A 20449-nucleotide genomic window follows, 5' to 3' on the forward strand; every position below is an offset into this window, starting at 1 on the left:
GCTCATTACCTCTGGGAGATGACAGCTGTCATTTTTCAATTGGTGGAGGCTCTTTTCATGCTTGGCCCTGTCTTCGGCTCGGGCTCTGAGGTACACCTGAGTCACAAAGGAGAAACCACAACGCCCAGGTATGAGTGAACCGAACCCAAAGCGAGACAGGACAGGCATAAAACTCTGCGAACAGTTACAGAGCGAAGCATTATCGAGTATTGTGAAGGGGGTGACACAAACTCACGGCAAGCTGCAACAGTTCTATGAATAAGATGAAACACTGGGCTGCTTGGCAACCAGAATGGCACTCAGATTATGATTGGATATATTCATGCTGTAGACCCACATTTTCCTTTATGGTAATATTTCCTCTAATCTCCCACTCTATATTGTGTTACTTATCTGCTGGCTGTTCCCCTTGCAACAGTTCATTATCATGAAAATTAGCAGAACACCCCCGAATACGTTTGTTTTTTTTAAAAAAATAAATACATTTAGACAGTTCCTCAGATAAATCAGATATGCACCCAACAGATACTGTTCATTCTAATGTGGCCGGTTTTAAAACTTTGCCACACTAAGGAGGCTATTCTGGTTTACTTTGCAAACCACTGGCAGGGAGGAAGGGGAGGGACACTGAAAGGGCTTCTAGTTTTTAAAACTAACTACTACATTTGCTCTTTGAGGCTGCGACCGACCAAGCTTTGAAGGTACATGGAGAGCCACATAAATACAGCTGGAAACAGAAATGTTTTTAAAGTTTCAGTTGCAGCAACTGGTGAGGCTGAAGTGGAAAGCTTCATTTCAGCTTATACCAAGGAAGCTTGCCTCTTCAGCAATATGCTAAGGAACTCTAAAGAAATCTCCAGCCCTTCAGCATTTTCCTCCATTTTGGAATCTGGGACCATTTGGAAATATAGTGTGAACCATCGTGGCCTCCAGACTATTGTTTAAGAAGCCCCATTCTACCCTAACTCTGCATTTCCCTAAGTCAGCTCCCTCCCAGGCCTCCTTCATGAAGGTTCCTCCTCCCATACCTATTTACCATCAGCAGCCATTCCAACAGGCTGTACTGAGGGAGATGAGACGGGAAGCGGGGCTATTCCACCAACCCTGCTGAAAGACCACCTGCTTTTTTCCTCTTCCCTCCCCATGCCTTTTTCCTTTTGCGTTATGCATTTATAGATGGTACACCTGCGGGCAGGGACTGTCTCGTTTAACTGATTATACGTAAGCCGCTCTGGGAGCCTTTTTGGTTGAGGAGAAGCATAAAAATACAAAGAAATAAATAAACCCCACACCACATAGATAGGCCCACCGAGGAATCCATGCACACTCCTGGAGACCTGTGGGGTGTGCAACCTGGAGCATCCTCTCTGTTCACGCGTGGCAGTTAGGATTTACTGTTGCCTTAGGTAAACTGAGAGCATACCCTTAGAACACCCCTAACATCCCTTGAAGCTGTGTGTGGCGGGAGACATTCCACAGTGACACACAAGCCCACTTCCCAGAGGAGAAGTCTGCAATGACGGATCATCTCAACGGGACATCAGAAGTTACCTTAGCGTCAGACCTTTGGTCCAGCTAACTGAGTATTCTCTACACTGGCTGGCAGTGGGCCCTCCAAGGTCTCAAGGCAGAGGTTTCCCAGCTTTGCTAAGGGATCCTTTGAACCAGAGGTGAAGAACCTATGGCCCTCAAGATATTGTTGGACTGCAACGCCATTCATCCCTCAAGACTGGCCATGCTGGCTGGGGCTGTTGGGAGTCAGAGTCCAACGACATTTCGAGGGCTCCAGGTTCCCCACCTCTGCTGTAAATGGAGATGCTAGTAACTGAACCAGGGACGTTCTCTACGTAAAGCAGGTCCTCTACCACTGAGCTATGATCCTTCCCTAAAAACAAACAAGTTTCCAGTCCTTGTGGTTCTGAACGAAAACACAGGAAGCTCCTTTATACGACGACCAGACCACTGGGCCGTCCAGCTCATTATGGTCGGCACCAGCCTTCCCCAACCTGGCGCCTTCCAAATGTGCTAGACCTCAACTCCCATGATGCCCAGCCAGCATGGCTAATGGGCCTCCTGGCTGGGGATCATGGGAGTTGTAGTCAAACGCATCTGGAGGGTGCCAGGTTGGGAGAAGGCTGGTCTCTCAACCACAATGGCTCCCCAGGGTTTCAGGCAGGACAGAGCATTTCTCAGCCCTACCTGGAGATGTCGGGGATCAGAACCTGAACTGCAGCCGCTCCTTTCTCACTGAGGAATCCCAGGGTTTTGGCTATACTTCAGTGAAATGCACGACCACCAATGGCTCACCTTGATGATCTCCTCATCGCCGTCCTTGGACTTGATGCACTCTGATGCCAATGCATGGCCACTCGTGGGGCGGCTGGCCACCATTGCAAAGGCCCTTCCCACCGGCTACAGCAGTAGAAGACAAAAGCAAAAGGTAGAGAGTAGGTTCTCAGCCAGCCTTCCTGGCCAACGGTTGGGGGAAGGCTGCCTTATCCCACTACCCTGCTTTTTAAGGAAATGTGGGCGTTGTGTCAAGGACATAACTCTCCCTCTCCCCCTGCCATACAGGAGAGAATCTAGTAGCAAAAGAAAGAGGCAGGCAATGAACCCTCCACAAAGCTCATGGGTTCCCTTCACACAACCATTTTTAGAAGCAAAACATCTGCATGGGGTAAGAAAGAGAAAGAAGCCTGTCTGCCTACCTTTTGCTTCACTTGATCAGGTCTGTCCCCAGGGAGGTCATTCTGGAGGGTGAGTCTTAATATTTTCTCACTGTCCTAAAGGCACAAGAGGGGGCGAAAAGAGAGACAGTTAATCATTTGATTTGTAGTACATTCATGCACATGGCGCAGAATCATGCTAGATAGGTCTCTGCCACACGAGTTTACAATACAGATTTCAATGAGACAGACAGACCGATCTCTATGTGGAGTGGGAAACGCACAGGGAGCGGAGGAAAAAGTGGGGCGAGAAAGTGATACATATGAACACACACAGCTGCAAGTATTTGAGTTGCAGGCTGAGCACTGAGGAATTTCGCCCAAGGTTTCATGGGAGAGGTGCATTTTGCAGAGGGATCTGTAGCAAGGGAGAAGTGACACCACCACTCCTGTATCTTAAGAGCCATCTAATAGCTAAAGAGGTTCTCTCCATGAGCACTAATGGTTAGACAACGCTTGCTCTATTATTATTATTATTAATTAAATGTATATCCTGCCTACTAAAACTGGTGCTCAGAGTAGCTAATAATAATAAAACTGAGATTAAAACCAACAGTGAGTAATATAACATAAAAACGAATAAATCAAAAACACAATTAAAAACAAAACAAAAAAGGAAATAAACTGCACCCGACCCACTAACACCCTCTTTGGCAGCAGTCCAGCTCACATGCCAAAAGCCTGCCTGAATAAAGATGTCTTTCCCTGCTTTTGGCAGTTACCAAACCCCCTCCAATTGGCCTGGCTAGAGAGAAACAGTTTGCAATTCAGAATACCAAGCAAAAGAGACCCAAGCTGGCCTTTTTGCAGCTGGCCTGAGCAAGGAGACCTCCAAGGGCACGCCGTTTGCTTTCGAGGGAACTGACACAGCTTTAAAAGCCTAAGCTCTGTGCCCGGATGTGCATTTGGAAAAGAGTTGCTGCAAAAAGACTTCTTAAGTCTTCAGCACCCCCTCCTCCTCACAAGGAAACCAAGCCTGTACAAAGGCTGTCTCTGGAGGTGTCCTACCACTCAGGGCAGCAAAAACAGCTAACTGATATATATCCCCCCCAAAAAATAAAACCTGGAGTCACCATGTCTGGGGAAAATATCACCTGTAATCCAGTCAAAGAAGGCACTTAAGGAGGGAGGAACCTGAAATTCCATCCAGGCAGGGTAACACCATGAACTGTTCCTTGCTATCGGAAGGGACCAGCCTTGGACACCTGTTCCGGAGCGGGGGGGGGGGGTGCGAGGTCAGACCTTCGTTGGTGTCCATGCCCCCTCCCTCTTTTCCAGTGTAAGGAGGGTGCACTGAGGCCCCGCTGCCAATAAATCCTCAACATGACATTGTTCAAGGTCAGGTGGCAAGAATTAAGAGGACTGCTGCTCCATCAGAATGTCAATACGTGGTGTGTGCGTGTGTGGCGGGGGAGATAGAAGACACTCGTCTTTAATTCATGGCCGACAGTTGGCGCGGTGGATCCATTTCCGCCACCCCATGCTGCATAAACAGCTTAACCGGCTTTTAAGAAACAAGTAGTTCCTCCCGCACCCCTTCCCCGGCCTGCTCCAAGAAAACATCCTCAGAATCTTGCTCTCGATCTTGTAAACAAGCGTTGGAAGAGACTTATTCTGAGGCAACTGCAGGACTACATGAGATGCCATCTGGGCTCCGACGTGCCACTAACAACAGCATGCCAGTTCATTTCTGTGTGCACCCGTTTGTCCACAGCAGATGATCAGGAAAGTGTCCATTCAGCAGCCTTGTGCTTACAAAGGAAGTCGGGAGCACAATGAAATTTGGTGTGTACATTTGCAGCATAATCCTCCGTACAATGTTCAAACAGCTGCCCAACTCCCTATGTGCATTTTACGGAATGGGACAACCAGAGGGGCGGTGGGGAAGAAAAGAGATGCAAAATACAAAGTCACAAGGTACCTGATGCAAGGCCTTTCAAAAAGCCGTGCTTTCGGCATTAATTTACACAGTGCTATCAGCATACAATAAGCTCCCTGCCCTGAAATATGACCATGCACGCCAGTTGCTAAGGAGTACAACCGGGAGGGTGCTGTTGCACTCATGTCCTGCTTGTGGGCTTCCAACGGGCAGCTGGTTGGCCACTGGTGAACAGAATGTGGTCAAGATGGACTCTTGGTCTGATCAAGCACAGTTCTTACACACAGCAGCCTTACCCAATCCAGTGCCTCCCAGATGTAGTAGTTGGACTATAACTGCTAGCATCCTTCAGCCAGCCAGTTTGGGGAAGACTGGTTTGCAGGTTAAGTTTGGACAGAGGTGGGACAGACAGAAAAAGGGAACAGAGGAAAAATCTATCCAAGGGAGGAGGAGTCTGAAACCAGGCACATGACACCTCTCCGGAACCACATCACACTTCTGCCTAGGACAGCTGGGCCCTTACTTGAATGCCTCTGAGGCTTCAATTAGGACCAGCCATCATTTCCCAGTTTATTTGACAGCAATTTGTACAAGTTTGGGGAATGCACATGGCCACTCCTAGGCATTCAATTCCAGCCAAGAGGCAGAAAAATGGGAGGGTGGGGGGTTTGGGTCAGGGGGAGAAGTGTTTGAAAAGCACTTGGTCTTTCAACACAACAAGGCTTGTCTTAATTACCTGGCAGGCCAAACATACCACCGAAGCCTATTAAAGCTATCGCCATCATGTTGCGTTTCCAACAAAACCTCACCCCAGAAACACCTGGATAAATATCAGAGCCCAGGTGAACCTGGGGCTATTTGCAGTGCCACGAAGGTGAAGCAATGGTCTCACATCTCTCATCCTGCTCATACCATGTAAGTCAAAGAAAGGTGCTGCCTTCGGGACTTCTCCCTGAGTGCCAGTTCTGTCCCAACTCTTGTTTTCACCAATCAGGGCTTAAGCAAGAAGAAACCGGCATGCCGGCATTTTTTAATTTTATTTTTACAACGGTACAGCAGGTTCTAGGCAGCCTGACACTGTTCCACACCCAGAGAAATCCAGATTCTACTTTTAAAGTACGTTATGATGCAACTTGTGCAGTTTACTCACTTGTCCTCCCAGAATGGGATCACTCGGAGTGGGATTTGTAATGGATACTTGCATTTCTGCAAAAATTTAAGGGAGATAGGGCCAATGTAATCTTGACAGCCTCGCAGAACTACAAGTTACAACAACTAGAACTGTTCTACTCTCCACACGGACTTCGCTACCAGGCACAGATTTCGGGTCCCCAAGAATCTCAGACTTTTTTTTTAGAGCACCAACTTCTCCCTAGCCCTCACGTTTATGAAGATTTTCTAGAGACACAGCCATGTAGCTCTGCTTCAACAAGACCAGAGAGTCTTGTGACACCTTAAAGACTAACGAATTTATTATGGCATCAACTCCACTTCACGCATTTGAAGACGTGGACACTGTGCATGGAAGAGTATGCCACTGTTAGTCTTTAAGGGGTCACCAGACTCTGTGATGACTGTGGAGGAAATGACTGGGTAACAGTTGCTGGGATGGCCAAAGAAGAGTTCCAGCAGCTGGTGCAGCTTGAGAAAATCCAGGCTTCTGAGGCATAAGAAACTTTGGATGGGCATCGAGGGAATCAAATTCCCGGACTTGTTTAAGCATGCGCTCCACATCACTCCCCACACAGACACAAACTGCATGACTGTCCATTGTGACAGATCTTCTCACAGATGTCAGATGCTGCTTTATAGGGGGCTATTTAACTCAGTGCTGCCTACAACAGCTTTCTCCAACCAAATGTTTTGGACTTCATCTCCCAACAGCCCCAGGCAACACAGCCAATAGTCAAGAATGCTGGGAACTCGCCAGGTAGGGAGAGGCTGGACTAGACTGACTGGCAACATCTCGCCAGGGTTCAAGAGAGGGCTCTCTCCCAGCCCTACATGGAGATATCAGGGACTGAACCTAAGACTTTATGCATGCAAAGCAAGGGTTCTTCTACGGAACTATGGAGACACCCTTTTCCTAGCAATCATAAGCTTCCACCACCAAGAGTAAGCAACAGTCACAATACCAGCAGAAACAACTTGTTCCTCTATCTACATGCCCATGTTGCAATCCTTACAAACAACCCTGTAAGGTGGGTCAGTGCTAGTAAACCCGCATTAAAAAGGGAGGGGGGCTGCCGAGAGAGTGGCAGCTGCCATCTGGGGAGTTCACAGCTGAGAGGGAGGAGGGAGCAGACACGTAGAGGGGGCATAGCCCAGAGGCTGAGCACCTATATTGCACACAGGAGGTCCCGGGTTCAGTCTAGGTAAGGCTGAGAAAGACGTTCATCAGAAGACCCAGGAGAGATGCCACCAGTCAGCATAGACAATATGGGGTAGGTATGACCAGATATAAGGCAGCTACTCCTGCTCCAGAGTGAGGATCATAGTTCAATGGCAGAGCACTTCCTTCGCCCACAGAACGGACCCATGTTCAGTTCCCACCACCTCCAGTTAAAAAAAGGATCTCGGGTCACAGGATTCTCCACCTGAGATCCCCAAAAGTGACTAAGGCATCCTTCCTCAACCTGGTGCCCTCCAGATGTCTTGGACTGCAATTCCGATCATTCCCAGCCATGATGGGAGCTGCAGTCCAAGACATCTGGAAGGCACCAGGTAGGGAAGGCTGTGCTAAGCAATTAGCCCTGGACTGGATGGAACCACTAGTCAGACAGCATAAGGGAACTCTTATGTTTTTGTAGTCCTAATGCTTGACATTTTATACCTCAGTTACCCTTAAAGCAGTTGAGTAGAAGGTAGACCTCCAGGTGATTTGGAGGTCAACTCCCAGAAGCTCCTGCCACCATGGCCAATGATCAAGAATGCTGGTAGCTGAAGTCCAAACCATCTGGAAATCTACTTTCTGCCCATCCCTGCCTTAAAGCAACCCTTCCGGGAAGGTGGGTGTTACCAGCAACTGAGGTTGAACAATTGTCCAAAAACATTCAGCACATTAGTGGCCAAGGTACTGGCAACTTCCTAGTTTACAGCTCAAGTCTTTGGGCCAGTTTGCAACACCACCTTTTCACCCTGTGGACAGCGGCAGGATGCCCATAACCAGCATATACCATGCCATATTTGGAGAGCTACTGAGGTGTAGTGGTTAGAGTGTTGGACTGGGACTCGAGAGATCTGGGTTCTGATCCCCACTTGGCCATGAAGCTCACTGGGTGACTTTGGGCCAGTCACTGACTCTCAACCTAACCTACCTCACAGGGTTGTTGTGAGGATAAAATGGAGAAGGGGACACCATTTTGGGCTCCTTGAAAGAAAGGAGGGGTAAATGTAACAAACAAAACAATATTTGGGTCGCAACGACTCAAAAAAATCCTTCAGGGATTGTGGCAAGGATTAATTAATTCCTCTGAGCATTCCCAGGGCATGATGTGTTAGCTGAAGTGGTTATTACCTCAGTATCTATAGCAGCAAACATCTCACACACAGTGCAAACACGAGCGATCTTGCAACCGCCCCATATATGGTAGAGGGAAAGAAACGGCTTCAAGATTCTGCTTAGGTTTCAGAAGACGATGAGTCACTCCTATCACCAATACAGACTGGTACAAAGGCACTGGAGGAGATTCCTGTAAAGAGGAGCAAGCCTGCAGAAACACTGCCAGAAAAGTGGGAGTGGGGAGAGAAAGTTCAGCCGAACAAACATTTTATATTATAAATGGGACCTGCAACACCGTGTTGCAGTGTGGAGTGCTCTTCTTGTTCAGGGATCTAGCTAGCAACGTCTGTCCCGAATACTCCATTCCACCCCTGCTCGGTTTTTAAATAGGGTAACGCTCCCAAGCGTGCGTGCATAAGATTCCTGGCCCCAGATGTGGGAGCTGTTGTGTTCATGCCCTAACCTCCTAGGGTTGATGCACCATTCAGCCAACAGGTCAAATAGTGTCCGGATAGTGGACTGTGATGAAATATCCTGCAAAGCTGAGGAAGCCACTGCGTTGTAGCTGAACAGCAGTCTTTGGAAACAGCCAACTTGTTTAATAGTTGTATTCCTTTGCTTTATTGTAAAAAAAAAAAAGGGGGGGGGAAAGGGAAAAAAAGGGAAAGATAAAAGAAACATTTTGGGGAAGTTTTGTAAGTTGCAGGCTGACTTCAGGGTTCTAGGATCAAAGCCAAAGAGAAGAACTATTCATGGACTCACAAATATTTATAGAACCCCGCCTAATATTGTCCAAAGTTTCATTGCAATTTAGCTTCATGTCTCATTTTTTACAATAACGGTAAAAGTGTATGTTTTTGTGATTAGCTTAAGGATGAAAACTGTTGATTGCATACAGCCCAACCAACCCTATGTGCGTTTACTCAGTGCTAAGCCCCGTTAGGTGAATGGGACTTACTTTCAGGTCAGTGAGCACAGGATTGTGATCTGAAGTACAGGTGGGCAACTTGTGGCCCTCCAGATGTTTTGGCTTACAGCTCCCAGCAGCCCTAGACAACACAGCCAGTGGTGCAGGCTGATGGGAGTTGTAGGCCAAAAATATCTGGACCCCTAGCCTGAAGTACCTTAATTTAATGCATCTATTTATATACCGCTTAACAGAAGAAATAATCAGCTGTATAATACAAAAATGATCAAAACATACAATATAAAAATAATGAAATAGTGATTTAACATGTATCTAAAAGATATGTATTTTTTGTTGTTTTGGTCAAGTCAGTACTTGAAAAACACTTCGGCCATTACCCGATCAGACCTTTTTTCACCGGCCAAACACCCAATCCTACTTGCTCACAGCAACTCACCACATCTCAGTAGAGAAATGACAGCTCTCCAACCACACGCTGCATGACGGCATGAATTTATTTAAAAGATTCTTTAACCTGTCTTTCAGCACACACTGCCCTCACAAAGTGGCTTACAACATCACAAAAAGATGAACATACAAATTACAATTAAGGACACGTGCACACACAGCAGCTGCTAATGGTTTTTAAGCACCAAATGCAGACTGGAATAAATGACTTTGTGGTTGGTTGGTTTTTTTAAAGCCAGCAATGATGAGGCCATATGTATGGCCTTGGGGAGGGTTTTCCAAAGGTACAGGGACACCACTCAGAAAGCCTTATTCCCAGTACCCACCAGCCTAATGGATATTGGCGATAGGGCCTCTGATGGCGATCTTAATGCTTAGGTAGGCTCACGCAGGTGTATTATCCTTCAGATGACGCAGTCCCAAACCATTTAGGGATGCTCGCTTGATGGAGGATGCACAATTATCGGCACAAACTCTTACCTAAAAACAGCTTTTCGTTTTGCACCAGATAGTGCTAGAATTGTGTTTGTTTGATAGATCCTGCAGAAGATGTTGAGCATCTACAACACTTAAGGATCAAGAATCTTTTCTTGGTGTTCTGATCAAATGAATGCTTTAAAAAAAAATTGACCATTATTTGACCAGTCAAACTGGTATGAAGACACACGCAGCCGACAATCATGTGAACTGCACTGGGTGTGGACTCAACATCCAAAATGCACAAGAAAGCAGAATTGCACTAGACATTTGCCAATTTGCAATAAAGAAAATGCCAGGTGTCCACAGTACTTAAGGAAACTGAGTCAATTACGTGGAGCGAGGGGCAGGGGGCTTTATTACATTAGCACAGTGCCAAATGAGGTTCCAAATTTGTATTGGCACACCCTCACAGCACACAGCCCAACCAGATTGCTCCATCTCTTTAAAACCTGAAAGACAGCTCTGCTTGCTCTCCATCAGGAGAGCTGTCAAATGCACCCATATCTGTCATTTCCAACTGAGATACAATCAGCTGAACGCTAAGACTTAAACCAGAGACAACAAAGCCCTGAGGTGGCCCTGTAATATAATGACTAAACCAAAAACACAAGTCAAGTCCTAGTAGGTGCCTTGGTTACGCAAATGCAATTTTCCCCAAGTCCCCAACACAATTACCCACTCGACAAGGGGCATGTTAAATGTTGCAGAAAGAATGGAGTCCCATTTCCCGTACCAAGGATGTAATTATGTTTGCATTTGTTATTCCACTAAGGCCCATTCGCCTCCACCCTGGCTGAAGTTTGACAAGACACAGAAAGAAAAAATGACAAGCACCACTTCCGAGAAGCATTAGGGCAGAGCGAGTAATAATTTTCAGGACAATAATGGAACAAAAATAACCTGTCGGCAGTTTCTGCTAAAGTAACAAACATATGAAGCTGCCTTAAGACAGCCACAGGGATGGTCACTTGTAGCGAGTTGAAACTGGCTCCAGATGACCAGCCATACTAAATCCGGTTCTTTTCCTCTTTAAGGCCACAACTAACAACAGGTATTGTGGGAGGTAGGCTTCTTAACTATAGCATCCTTGAACAGACAGTGTAGCATGGGGTAGTTGAGTGTCAGACTAGGTCTGAGGAGACCCAAGGTCAAATCTCCACTCAGCCTCAAGCCTCAATGGGTGAGAGAGATTAGGCTGGAAAAGAGTGACTGGGCCAAGGTTAATTAAGTGGAATTTTAAAAATGCAGCATTATACTGCATATTTTAGCTGGAGTGGTAAGAGTGGAAAACCCAGGTTCAACACATACAGCACTGTGTCAGACACTCAGCTTCTCCCACCCCACAGGGTTGTTGCAAAGATAGGAGACCATGTATGCAGCCCTCAGCTTTTGGGGAGGAAGTGCAGGCTGAAAACACAACCACCATCACCTAATAAAACCTTAACAAAGAGTGAGGAGTGGGAATTGTGGTTGACATCTCTGCAAGGCTGCTGTACCAAGCCTTCTACTTTCCCATGTGACAGGCAGGGGCTCAGTTCACAACCGCAGGTATTTCCCAGTCTTCTTACTTGAGATGGGTTAACTGGGATGCCAGGCATTTAACCTGGAATGAGGTGCCAGCAACAGCCCCTGAACTTCCACCATCTTCCATTTCCAGTCAGATAGCTTTTTGTCCACATCAGTTTGCATTACAAGCATTTTACAAAAAGAAGAAAAACACCAAAATGGAAGCTTCAGCACTTCAAAATAATTCTCTCTCTCTCTCTCTCTCTCTCTCTCTCACACACACACACACACACACACAATATATATATATATATATATATATATATATATATCTGTTCAGGTGGTCAGTCTGTCTTCATAGAATTATTGGCTGCGTTCGCACACAATGCCAAGCCATGGTTTATCGTAACCACGGTTTGTGGCTTTAGCCATGAATTGTCTTGCAGACAAGCAAAGAATCCACAGCTTATTTTCCCTGTCTCTGTTTCTCTCCTGCCCATTTTTCCAGCCTTCAAAGCGGTTTCCTTTTCAGGCTGCTCTTGCTGGATGCCTCTGTTTCAGGCAGACAGCAGCACAAACAAGGCACAGTTCTGGGTTCAGACATCACAACAAGCCATGGTTTAAACAAGCCGGACTTTGTAAGCCAAAAGCAAATCATAGGTTTTATTTGTGCCTTACAGATAGCTGACAAACCAGTTTGTTTGTGAGGATGGGTCAGACACAACGACAAGTCAGATTTCAACAAGCCACACCATGGCTTAATGTTATATGTGCAAACCAGTCCATGGAGTTGGAGGTAAACTTGAAGGTCGCTGTAAGGCCCCAGGCCTGCAAGCAAGCCAACAGTAATTGAGAGAAGCTTAGAGATCCATAATGCTCTCTGCTTTGGTTCATTACTAGTGGCAATGTGCTTGTAGGTGGGCTCCTAGGCTTGTAAGATGAGTCAAAGGTCAATAAAACCACCTCAGCACATTCCATGCCAATGAGCTCTGGTACCATTTATCTTATCAGGGCCTAGGATGAGCCTGAGAAGTGAATCTGTTGATCTTAAAGCTACAGGTGTCTGTGCTGGGAATATTCTGATAGTCTTGCTTCTGCCAAATATGTTACGATGTACGATTATATGTACGATTATATGTTACGATTAGGCTATGCTGGGAAAGTTGTAGATGAACTCTAATGCTTGCACCTGTCATATTACCTCACTGCTATGCCTGAATAAGATATATGATATATAAGTCTTCTGGGAGCAGAGCTCTTTGTTCAGAGAAGCTAAAGTCTCATAAGTAAACCTGGATCTGGCTTATCACTTTCTCAGCACCTCCAAACCTCAGCAGCCCACGGCCAGGGCATATAGTCACCCAGTCCAACCTCCTGCATAAATACCTCTAACAAAGGAGAACCCACCAATTCCCAAAGCAGTCTGTTCCACAGCTGAACAGCTCTTAAGGTTAGGAGCTTCCACCCAATGCTTAGCTGAAATCTGCTTCCCTGCAATTTCAGGGCCACAGAGAACAAGGCTGCTCCACCTTCCATTTAAATAGTACATTTGCAGTATTCTTGTCTTCTTCAAAAGAAACCTGGAGATGCCACAAACATACACATAAACACAGAGGCTGAGAGCATAAGTGACTTGCCTGAGGTTAGTCAGCAGGTTCATGACAGGATGAACTTTGAAACAGGGACTTCCCACTCAAACACACATTCTCGACTGGCATGGCATACACAGAGGACTATTCCAAGTGTGTGTCCATTGCTCATTGCTATATGGGGCCCAGGTACCTTCCCTCAAGGAAGCGCTTCTGGGGGTCATTGTTTTCCAGCACTCCACTTGCAATATATTGTGGCCAGGGAAACTTGGGTCATCTCCTGGCTAGCAGGCAGGGTTGCAGTGGCCAGTGCCTGTAACTTCTTTGACAAACAACTACCACACCAAACAGGTACCCCGTCGCCAGCCACACTCAGCCACCAAAGCAGGAATTCACGCTCCGTCGAAATAAGAGATGCTTAAATCCTAGGAATGACAAATGCAGCTGTCCGGAGCAAACTGTTTAAAATAAGTAAGAGTGGCAAAAAACTAGAACTATCCCTTTGCTACTTGATGTGAGATTTCTGGAAATTTTTGAATAGGAAAAACTTCCAATGCGAATTCGGGTAATTTGCATAAAATAATCTGCATCAGAAAATTTTCGGATTGCATTAACTCAAGCTGGCAAAGGGGGGGCGGGGAGTCTCCCTGAACAAAGAAACCCTAAATTATAACCCTGCTACTAAACTTTGAGCCTGTGTCTTGCAAACAGACAGAAAGAAGCAAAGAAAGGACACAGGCAGACAAGATCTGAGTCACAAGGAAGCCATTTCAGAAGTTGTTGATAAGCCAGGGGTTCATGTTCTTAAACCTGTCAGATAAGAGGCAAGGATTACAGTAGATCGAAACAGCTAGAATCTTACTTTCACAGCAATCTTTCAATACTCAGTCTTCAGGCTCTTATGAACACAGTTCTTGGGGTGTGGGCAGGAAAGGACTACCAAGACACTGAATCATTAGGGGCTGCTGGGGAGAAATTAAGAGTTGCATCCAAGCTAAACATTCCAGTTGGTTATGGGACAGGAGATTAATTCACCACCCAAATCCATTATCAGTGAGTGAAAGTATCAAACCTTGGTAATAAGGAAAGAAGAAGCGTTCCATATTCTAAAGAGATATGTCCTAGAGCCCAAATTTATCCCAAGTCCCGCTGCTTGATCTTAAAATTAGGGCTGGATCATAGTCAAATATTGTCAACTATCCCTCAATGCTTGAAGAACTGGATTGCTACATACATGGCAAAATTGTCTTAGAAAATAACAGTTGCTGTTAGTTTGCTTTCTAAGTGAGATATCTCAACACAATGTTACAATGGTGAATGCTCCTGTTCAGGGTTCCAGCCAGCCACACTCTCTTCCATATCCTCCATTCCATCCTGCAACAGTCAGTCAACATTCCATGCCCACACATAATCCCCAATGGGCTGTTTTGGGGTCCCCCTCAGGGTTTTTCCCCTAAAGAGTTTTTGTACTTTTGCAAACCTTGGGGTTTCCCCCAAGCCTGCCGATACCTCCTTCTTGTGCATGCATGACGCCATTCTGGCTACATGAGTTTGCTATTAGCATATATGATAATTAAAGAAAAACTTTAAGCTAATCCTGGCATTCTAGGATCAAAGCCAAAGAGCTCAATGAATTGTTCACATCACCAACATTACCAAAAAGTAACAGTTCATTACATGGTGTAAAAAAAGTAAATTCCTTTGTTTCAAATCACAGGTGACAACTTTTGTGTATTTAACATAAGTATCAAGCCTGCTGGTGATTAAAAAGTTATTTTGCTTGTTCTAATAAAACACCTTTAAAAAATACTTCCGTATTATTTGACTGGGAAATTAGACAAATCTTTTTCAATGGGTCAAATGCCCAACCCTATCTCAGATGTGTAGGTACAAGCAGTGGCACGGGATGGGACCCTGCGTATGTTCAGAGGTTCTTCTACTCTTACTTCTTGATGCCAAGTCGAACAACGTGTAAACAGATTTCTGGATAAACTGTAAATTAAGGAGAGGGGTGGGGGCAGAGATGTTACATTTTTGTCAAGCCTGGAGGGGAGGATAAGATTTATGAGGCAGCAAAAGTTCAGGACTTGATTCAGGAATTCTAAGAATTTGGGTAGGAGGAAGAATCTAGAAAACTAGAAAAAGAAGGAACACGGGTAAAGAACATGTTATGTACCCCTCTTAGGAGATACATTACAGGTAAATTTATCTCTTTTGGCCAGACCAATATGGGCTTAATGGAGCATGCAAGCTGTTGAGTTCTGCAGGACACTTCATCACACTTCAATTTTTGTGCAACGAAGCCTTCTGCAAAACCCGAATTTTCACACTTTGTATCAGTGGTGAAGGGCAAAATTCCATTTTGAAGAAGCTCTGAGGCCACATTCCAGTGGTGGGTGGGGCAATGGCAAAAGCGGCAGCAAAAATACCAGCACATTGTAGCTTAAAGCTCTTACTATGAGTAACTAAGCCTTGGGAGGCATTTGAACCTTTTACAATGCTGGAAAAACTGCACAAAAGCCGAGAAACCACTAAATAACTGGTGGTTGGTAGAAAGGAGGCAGGGTCATCTGGGAAACACAGGAGGGGCGGATTTGGCCCCCGGGGCCTGAGCTTTCACACCCAGCTACATATATTTAGTGCAAGTTAGGTTGAACGTCCTCAGAAGCAAGTCCTATTGTGTCCAAGGCTATCAACGGCTAATAGTCCCGATGGCTGTATGCTACCTCCAGTACCAGAGGCGGTATGCCTGTGTACACCAGTTGCTGGGGAACATGGGCAGGAGGGTGCTGTTACGCTCATGTCCCGCTTGTGGGTCTCCCGTGGGCAGCTGTTTGGCCACTGTGTGAACAGAATGCTGGACTAGATGGACCCTTGGTCTGCTCCAGCAGGGCTCTTCTTATGTTCAATGGAACTTACCCCATCGTAAATATGCTTAGGACTGCAGACTAAGAGCGCTCTATTTTTTTGCATTTTTTTTCTTCTGTGACATGCCTAACCTGGCCCTGGATGTCTCCTCCTCAGACCGCTTTTATGGACTGCCTTGATTCCGGGCTGGTATTGCCAATCTTCCTGGCCTTGGCGGGCCCATGATTTACTAGCATAGCTTCACCTCCACTTTGGCCCAAGAGTGGACTCAGCCCAGGCAGGAAACTGTGAAATAATCCAGGCAGCTTGATTTTATAAAATCCTTCTAGAGAAACTGCTGTTACTTACACACACACACACACAGCAACCAACTTCTTGTTGATATGCTACAGTGACAGAAAGTAACAACCATTTTGATTGCAAGGGCTTCATCCTACGCATGTCTTCTCAGAAGGAAGCCCCACTAAGTTCAACAGGGCTCACTTTCAATTTAGCCCATCCTGTGACATGCTGCCTGACCCCAGGTGTATTTACTCGGAAGCAATTCCCAAAGAGTTGAACTGGGGCTCACACTCAGGAAAGCATGTTCAGGACTGCAACCTTAATGAACTAACAAAATTGAAAGTCCAAGGAAACAAGATTGAGATATTACAAATCTGAGAGAATGCCATGAAACTTCCAGATCTCGAAACACTAGTTGCTCCATAGAAGTGATTGCTTATATGCACACCTTAACTCTATCTATGTGCTATGTTAAGATGTGACATAAAAGAGGAAGTGCGAGCCCTCCAAATTCAGTGCAACTTGTACTTTGAGGACCTGTGTTTTAATTGTGTTTAGCAAAGTCTGAACAGCATCTATTCTGAATTCTTATCTCATTCTATGCTTTTCTCTCTCACACACACACAGTCAGGATGCATTTCCACCACCCACCTCAATAAGTGCTGGAATCAGGTGTTTTTTTTTAGGTGTCAAACACAGAGGAAGGAAATATTTCAAACATCTAAGCACCAGCCTCACATTTTTCACAGGTTCTTTCCTAAAATAATAAACGCTACTTAAACATTTGCGCCGCTTATATTTCAGATGCTCAACTTAGAAACAGCTGCAGTAGGTTAGTCAAATTTATATAGAGTTATGAATCTCCTACGCAATCTTTCACAGGTAGGTTTTAACTAAGATTTTCCTGTTTTTTACTGGATATCCAAAGAAGTTCTACAGAGCAAACCAATACAGCAAACCAATACACATGTATAAGGGAAAATCCTATATACACCGACTCAACAGTAAATCCCATTAAATTCAGTGGGAGCTTTACCTCTGAGTAAATAAGGATTGCAGCAACAGATCTATGGATTACCCAATTCAGGGTTAGCTTCTAGCGAAAGAAGAAAATGCTCCCACAACATTATTCATGTTAATGCTGAAACTATTCTTCCCTGTAATACTGGTAGTCATCCGGGGAAAGGGGGTGCCACTAATGCGCTCTCCCAGGTATGAGCTTTTGCCCCCAGGGTGGAGGGAACCCTGCAAAACCTGTACCAGCTGCATTAGGGCTGACTTCCAGAATGGGAGAATAGGGGCTTAAGTCTTACAAGGATAGCTGTCTCGAACTGGTCAAGTTACGAGAGCAAGGGGCAACCTGTACATGCTCAAAGGCAACCTTACTGCACGAGCCAGGGTTGCGCTCTGTCTCACATTTAAATTGTTGCAGTGCAATGCTTCACACAGAAGTGAGTGCCAGACTGCATTCCTATACCTACTTTCCTGGGAGTAAGCCCACTGAACTCAACGGGGCTTCCTTCTGAGTAGACACATATAGGAGGCACAATCCTATATGGGTCGACTCGCATATCCTTTACAGGCACAAAAACACCACACACACCGGGCTGCCTTCCACATGGTATGGCAGCCAAAGCGTAGTTGGTGGATCTTGACTCCTGGTTTTAAAACAGACTCTTGGCAGTCGCCACACTTCGGCCGCTGAACCATTATTAATTGTCATTTTAAGTTTTGCACTGCGTCTTCTTCTTCCCCCCCCCCCCCCCCCCAATGACGCACATCACTTTCAAATTTTTTTTTTTTTTTTAAGGAGGGGACACTTAAAAAAAATTTAAAAAGAGGAACAGTATGAACAAACACCGTTTTCAATTAATTAATTTAATTAATTTAATTATAAGGAATCGGAGTAACATCATAACGAATAAGACGGGTTGCTGGTGGGGAGCTTTTTCTTTACTGTTTGTTATCATAACGTATGATAAAGCCTCGCAATATACATGCGCGCGCGCGCACGGACGCACTTGGTGAATTACAGAAATGCATGCGCAACTCAGGAAGACAGATAGATATACACGTTCCCAAGGGGGGAAGATTCCGCCGGCCTTCCCAACGAGTAAGTAGGAAGCGCGCGGAGGGGGCCGGACAGCCGCTTACCGGGTCGTCGCCCGCGGGCTGCAGCCGCGGAGCCGCCACCGCGCACAGGCGCTGCAGCGCGCTCATCGCCGCCGGCCGCCGCGCCGCGCCGCGCCGCTCCAACTGAAGGCGGGGACGGGCGCGCCCGTTCCTTATATAGCGGCCACGCCCCCGAGCCGCCTCCGGCCACGCCCCCGAGCCGCCTCCGGCCACGCCCCCGAGCCGCCTCAGGCCACGCCCCGGGACGCCGGCCGCGGTCGGCGCGGTAGAAGCTCGCGCGGGCCGCGCCTCCCGCTGCCGGCTCGCCGAGCCGCGCCCGCCGCGCGCGCTCCCCGGGTGCCGCCGCCCTTTGCTGGCGGGGCGGGTTTTCAGTGTTTTACCATCAATTCGTTAGTTAATTAATCAAGGAAAGGGGGGAAAAGTCTGCAAACGTTGGGGGCAGTGGCTACCGCAGCCGCCTTGGTTGAGTTCCTTCCGCAGTGCAGCGCCTATCATCCCCAGCAGCCTCCTTAGTTCCTTCCGGAGTGCGGCGCCTATCATCCCCAGCAGCCTCCTTAGTTCCTTCCGGAGTGCGGCGCCTATCATCCCCAGCAGCCTCCTTAGTTCCTTCCGGAGTGCGGCGCCTATCATCCCCAGCAGCCTCCTTAGTTCCTTCCGGAGTGCGGCGCCTATCATCCCCAGCAGCCTCCTTAGTTCCTTCCGGAGTGCGGCGCCTATCATCCCCAGCAGCCTCCTTAGTTCCTTCCGGAGTGCGGCGCCTATCATCCCCAGCAGCCTCCTTAGTTCCTTCCGGAGTGCGGCGCCTATCATCCCCAGCAGCCTCCTTAGTTCCTTCCGGAGTGCGGCGCCTATCATCCCCAGCAGGCTCCTTAGTTCCTTCCGGAGTGCGGCGCCTATCATCCCCAGCAGCCTCCTTAGTTCCTTCCGGAGTGCGGCGCCTATCATCCCCAGCAGGCTCCTTAGTTCCTTCCGGAGTGCAGCTCCTATCATCCCCAGCAGCCTCCTTAGTTCCTTCCGGAGTGCAGCTCCTATCATCCCCAGCAGGCTCCTTAGTTCCTTCCAGAGTATAGCTCCTATCATCCCCAGCAGCCTCCTTAGTTCCTTCTGGAGTGCAGCGCCTATCATCCCCAGCAGCCTTCATGTTCCTTCCAGAGTACAGCTCCTATCATCCCCAGTCAACATGGGCATTGGCCGGACTGGCTGAGGATGATGGTGGCCCTGCACGGCATAGCTTATGGCTTCACTGAGTTATGCAAGCCCCTTTGCCACAACAAGGCAGTGATCCATGAAGGGGGAGGACGATGAAAGTAATACTCAAAAACATCTGGAAGGCGCCGTGGTGTGGAAGGGTGGCCTACGGGGCCAACTGCTTGCCTTCCGCAGTGATCCATCTTTAATGAGCCCTCTTGTTATCATTTATTTATTGCATTTATATCTCGCCTTTTTTCCTCCTAAGGAACCCAAGGTGGCGTACATAATCCTCTCCATTTTTTTCCTCACAACAACAACAACCCTGTGAGGTAAGCTGACCTGAGAGTCTATGATTAGCCCAAAGTCACCCAGTGAGCTTCCATGGCCGAGTGGGGCGTAGAACCCGGAAGTCCCGACTCCCAGTCCAACACTCTGGCTACTACACCACCCCGGGCTAATTAGCATTATTAATTATTAGTAACATTATTTACTCAGTATTATATTGTAAGCCTCACTGACTGCAAAAATAGAAAAGCAATAACTATAATTAATTACACATTATCAGTAATAACAATACATACCCCGTTTCTCAGCTTTCATAATGAGAACGGCTTACAATGCCATGCACGTGCAAATTCAGTATCACACACTATAAAAGCGATCACAGATAAAGCGTGCAAAATCTTCCCCTTCAGCATTCACCTTTGGTGGGTCCACATAGCATTCTGCACCAGGCGTGCCACGAGGAAGCCCACAAACGGAGCACGTAGGCACAGCCCTTTCCCTGTTGTTTGGCCCCTAACACCTGGCACTTAAATTCCAACTGCATCTGTATATGGAGGTTCCATTGTAGCTATCATCACAGCTGGATGCACTGAGGAAAACCCTCTCACACAGCAGCCTCCCCCAACCTGGTGC

General features: G+C 46.8%; 1 protein-coding gene across 4 annotated transcripts in view; it reads right to left on the reverse strand.

The window, feature by feature from the left end:
- The window catches only part of TUFT1 (tuftelin 1), a 40333-nt gene extending 21867 nt beyond the window's left edge, over positions 1–18466 (reverse strand). For all 4 annotated transcript variants that reach the window (XM_084823665.1, XM_084823666.1, XM_084823664.1 and 1 more), the window contains exons 1-4: positions 18362–18466; positions 2709–2783; positions 2308–2412; positions 10–96 (exon numbers count right to left, since the gene is read on the reverse strand). In XM_084823665.1, the coding sequence (XP_084679791.1) occupies positions 10–96; positions 2308–2412; positions 2709–2783; positions 18362–18427 (333 nt within the window). In that variant the 5' untranslated portion in view covers positions 18428–18466. The remainder of the gene's footprint in view (positions 1–9; positions 97–2307; positions 2413–2708; positions 2784–18361) is intronic.
- Positions 18467–20449: the final 1983 nt, after the last annotated feature.

This window comes from Heloderma suspectum, chromosome 17 (assembly GCF_057233095.1).
Source record: "Heloderma suspectum isolate Gila_16-S chromosome 17, 16-S_ref, whole genome shotgun sequence".
In the NCBI taxonomy this organism is placed as follows: Eukaryota; Metazoa; Chordata; class Lepidosauria; order Squamata; family Helodermatidae; genus Heloderma; species Heloderma suspectum.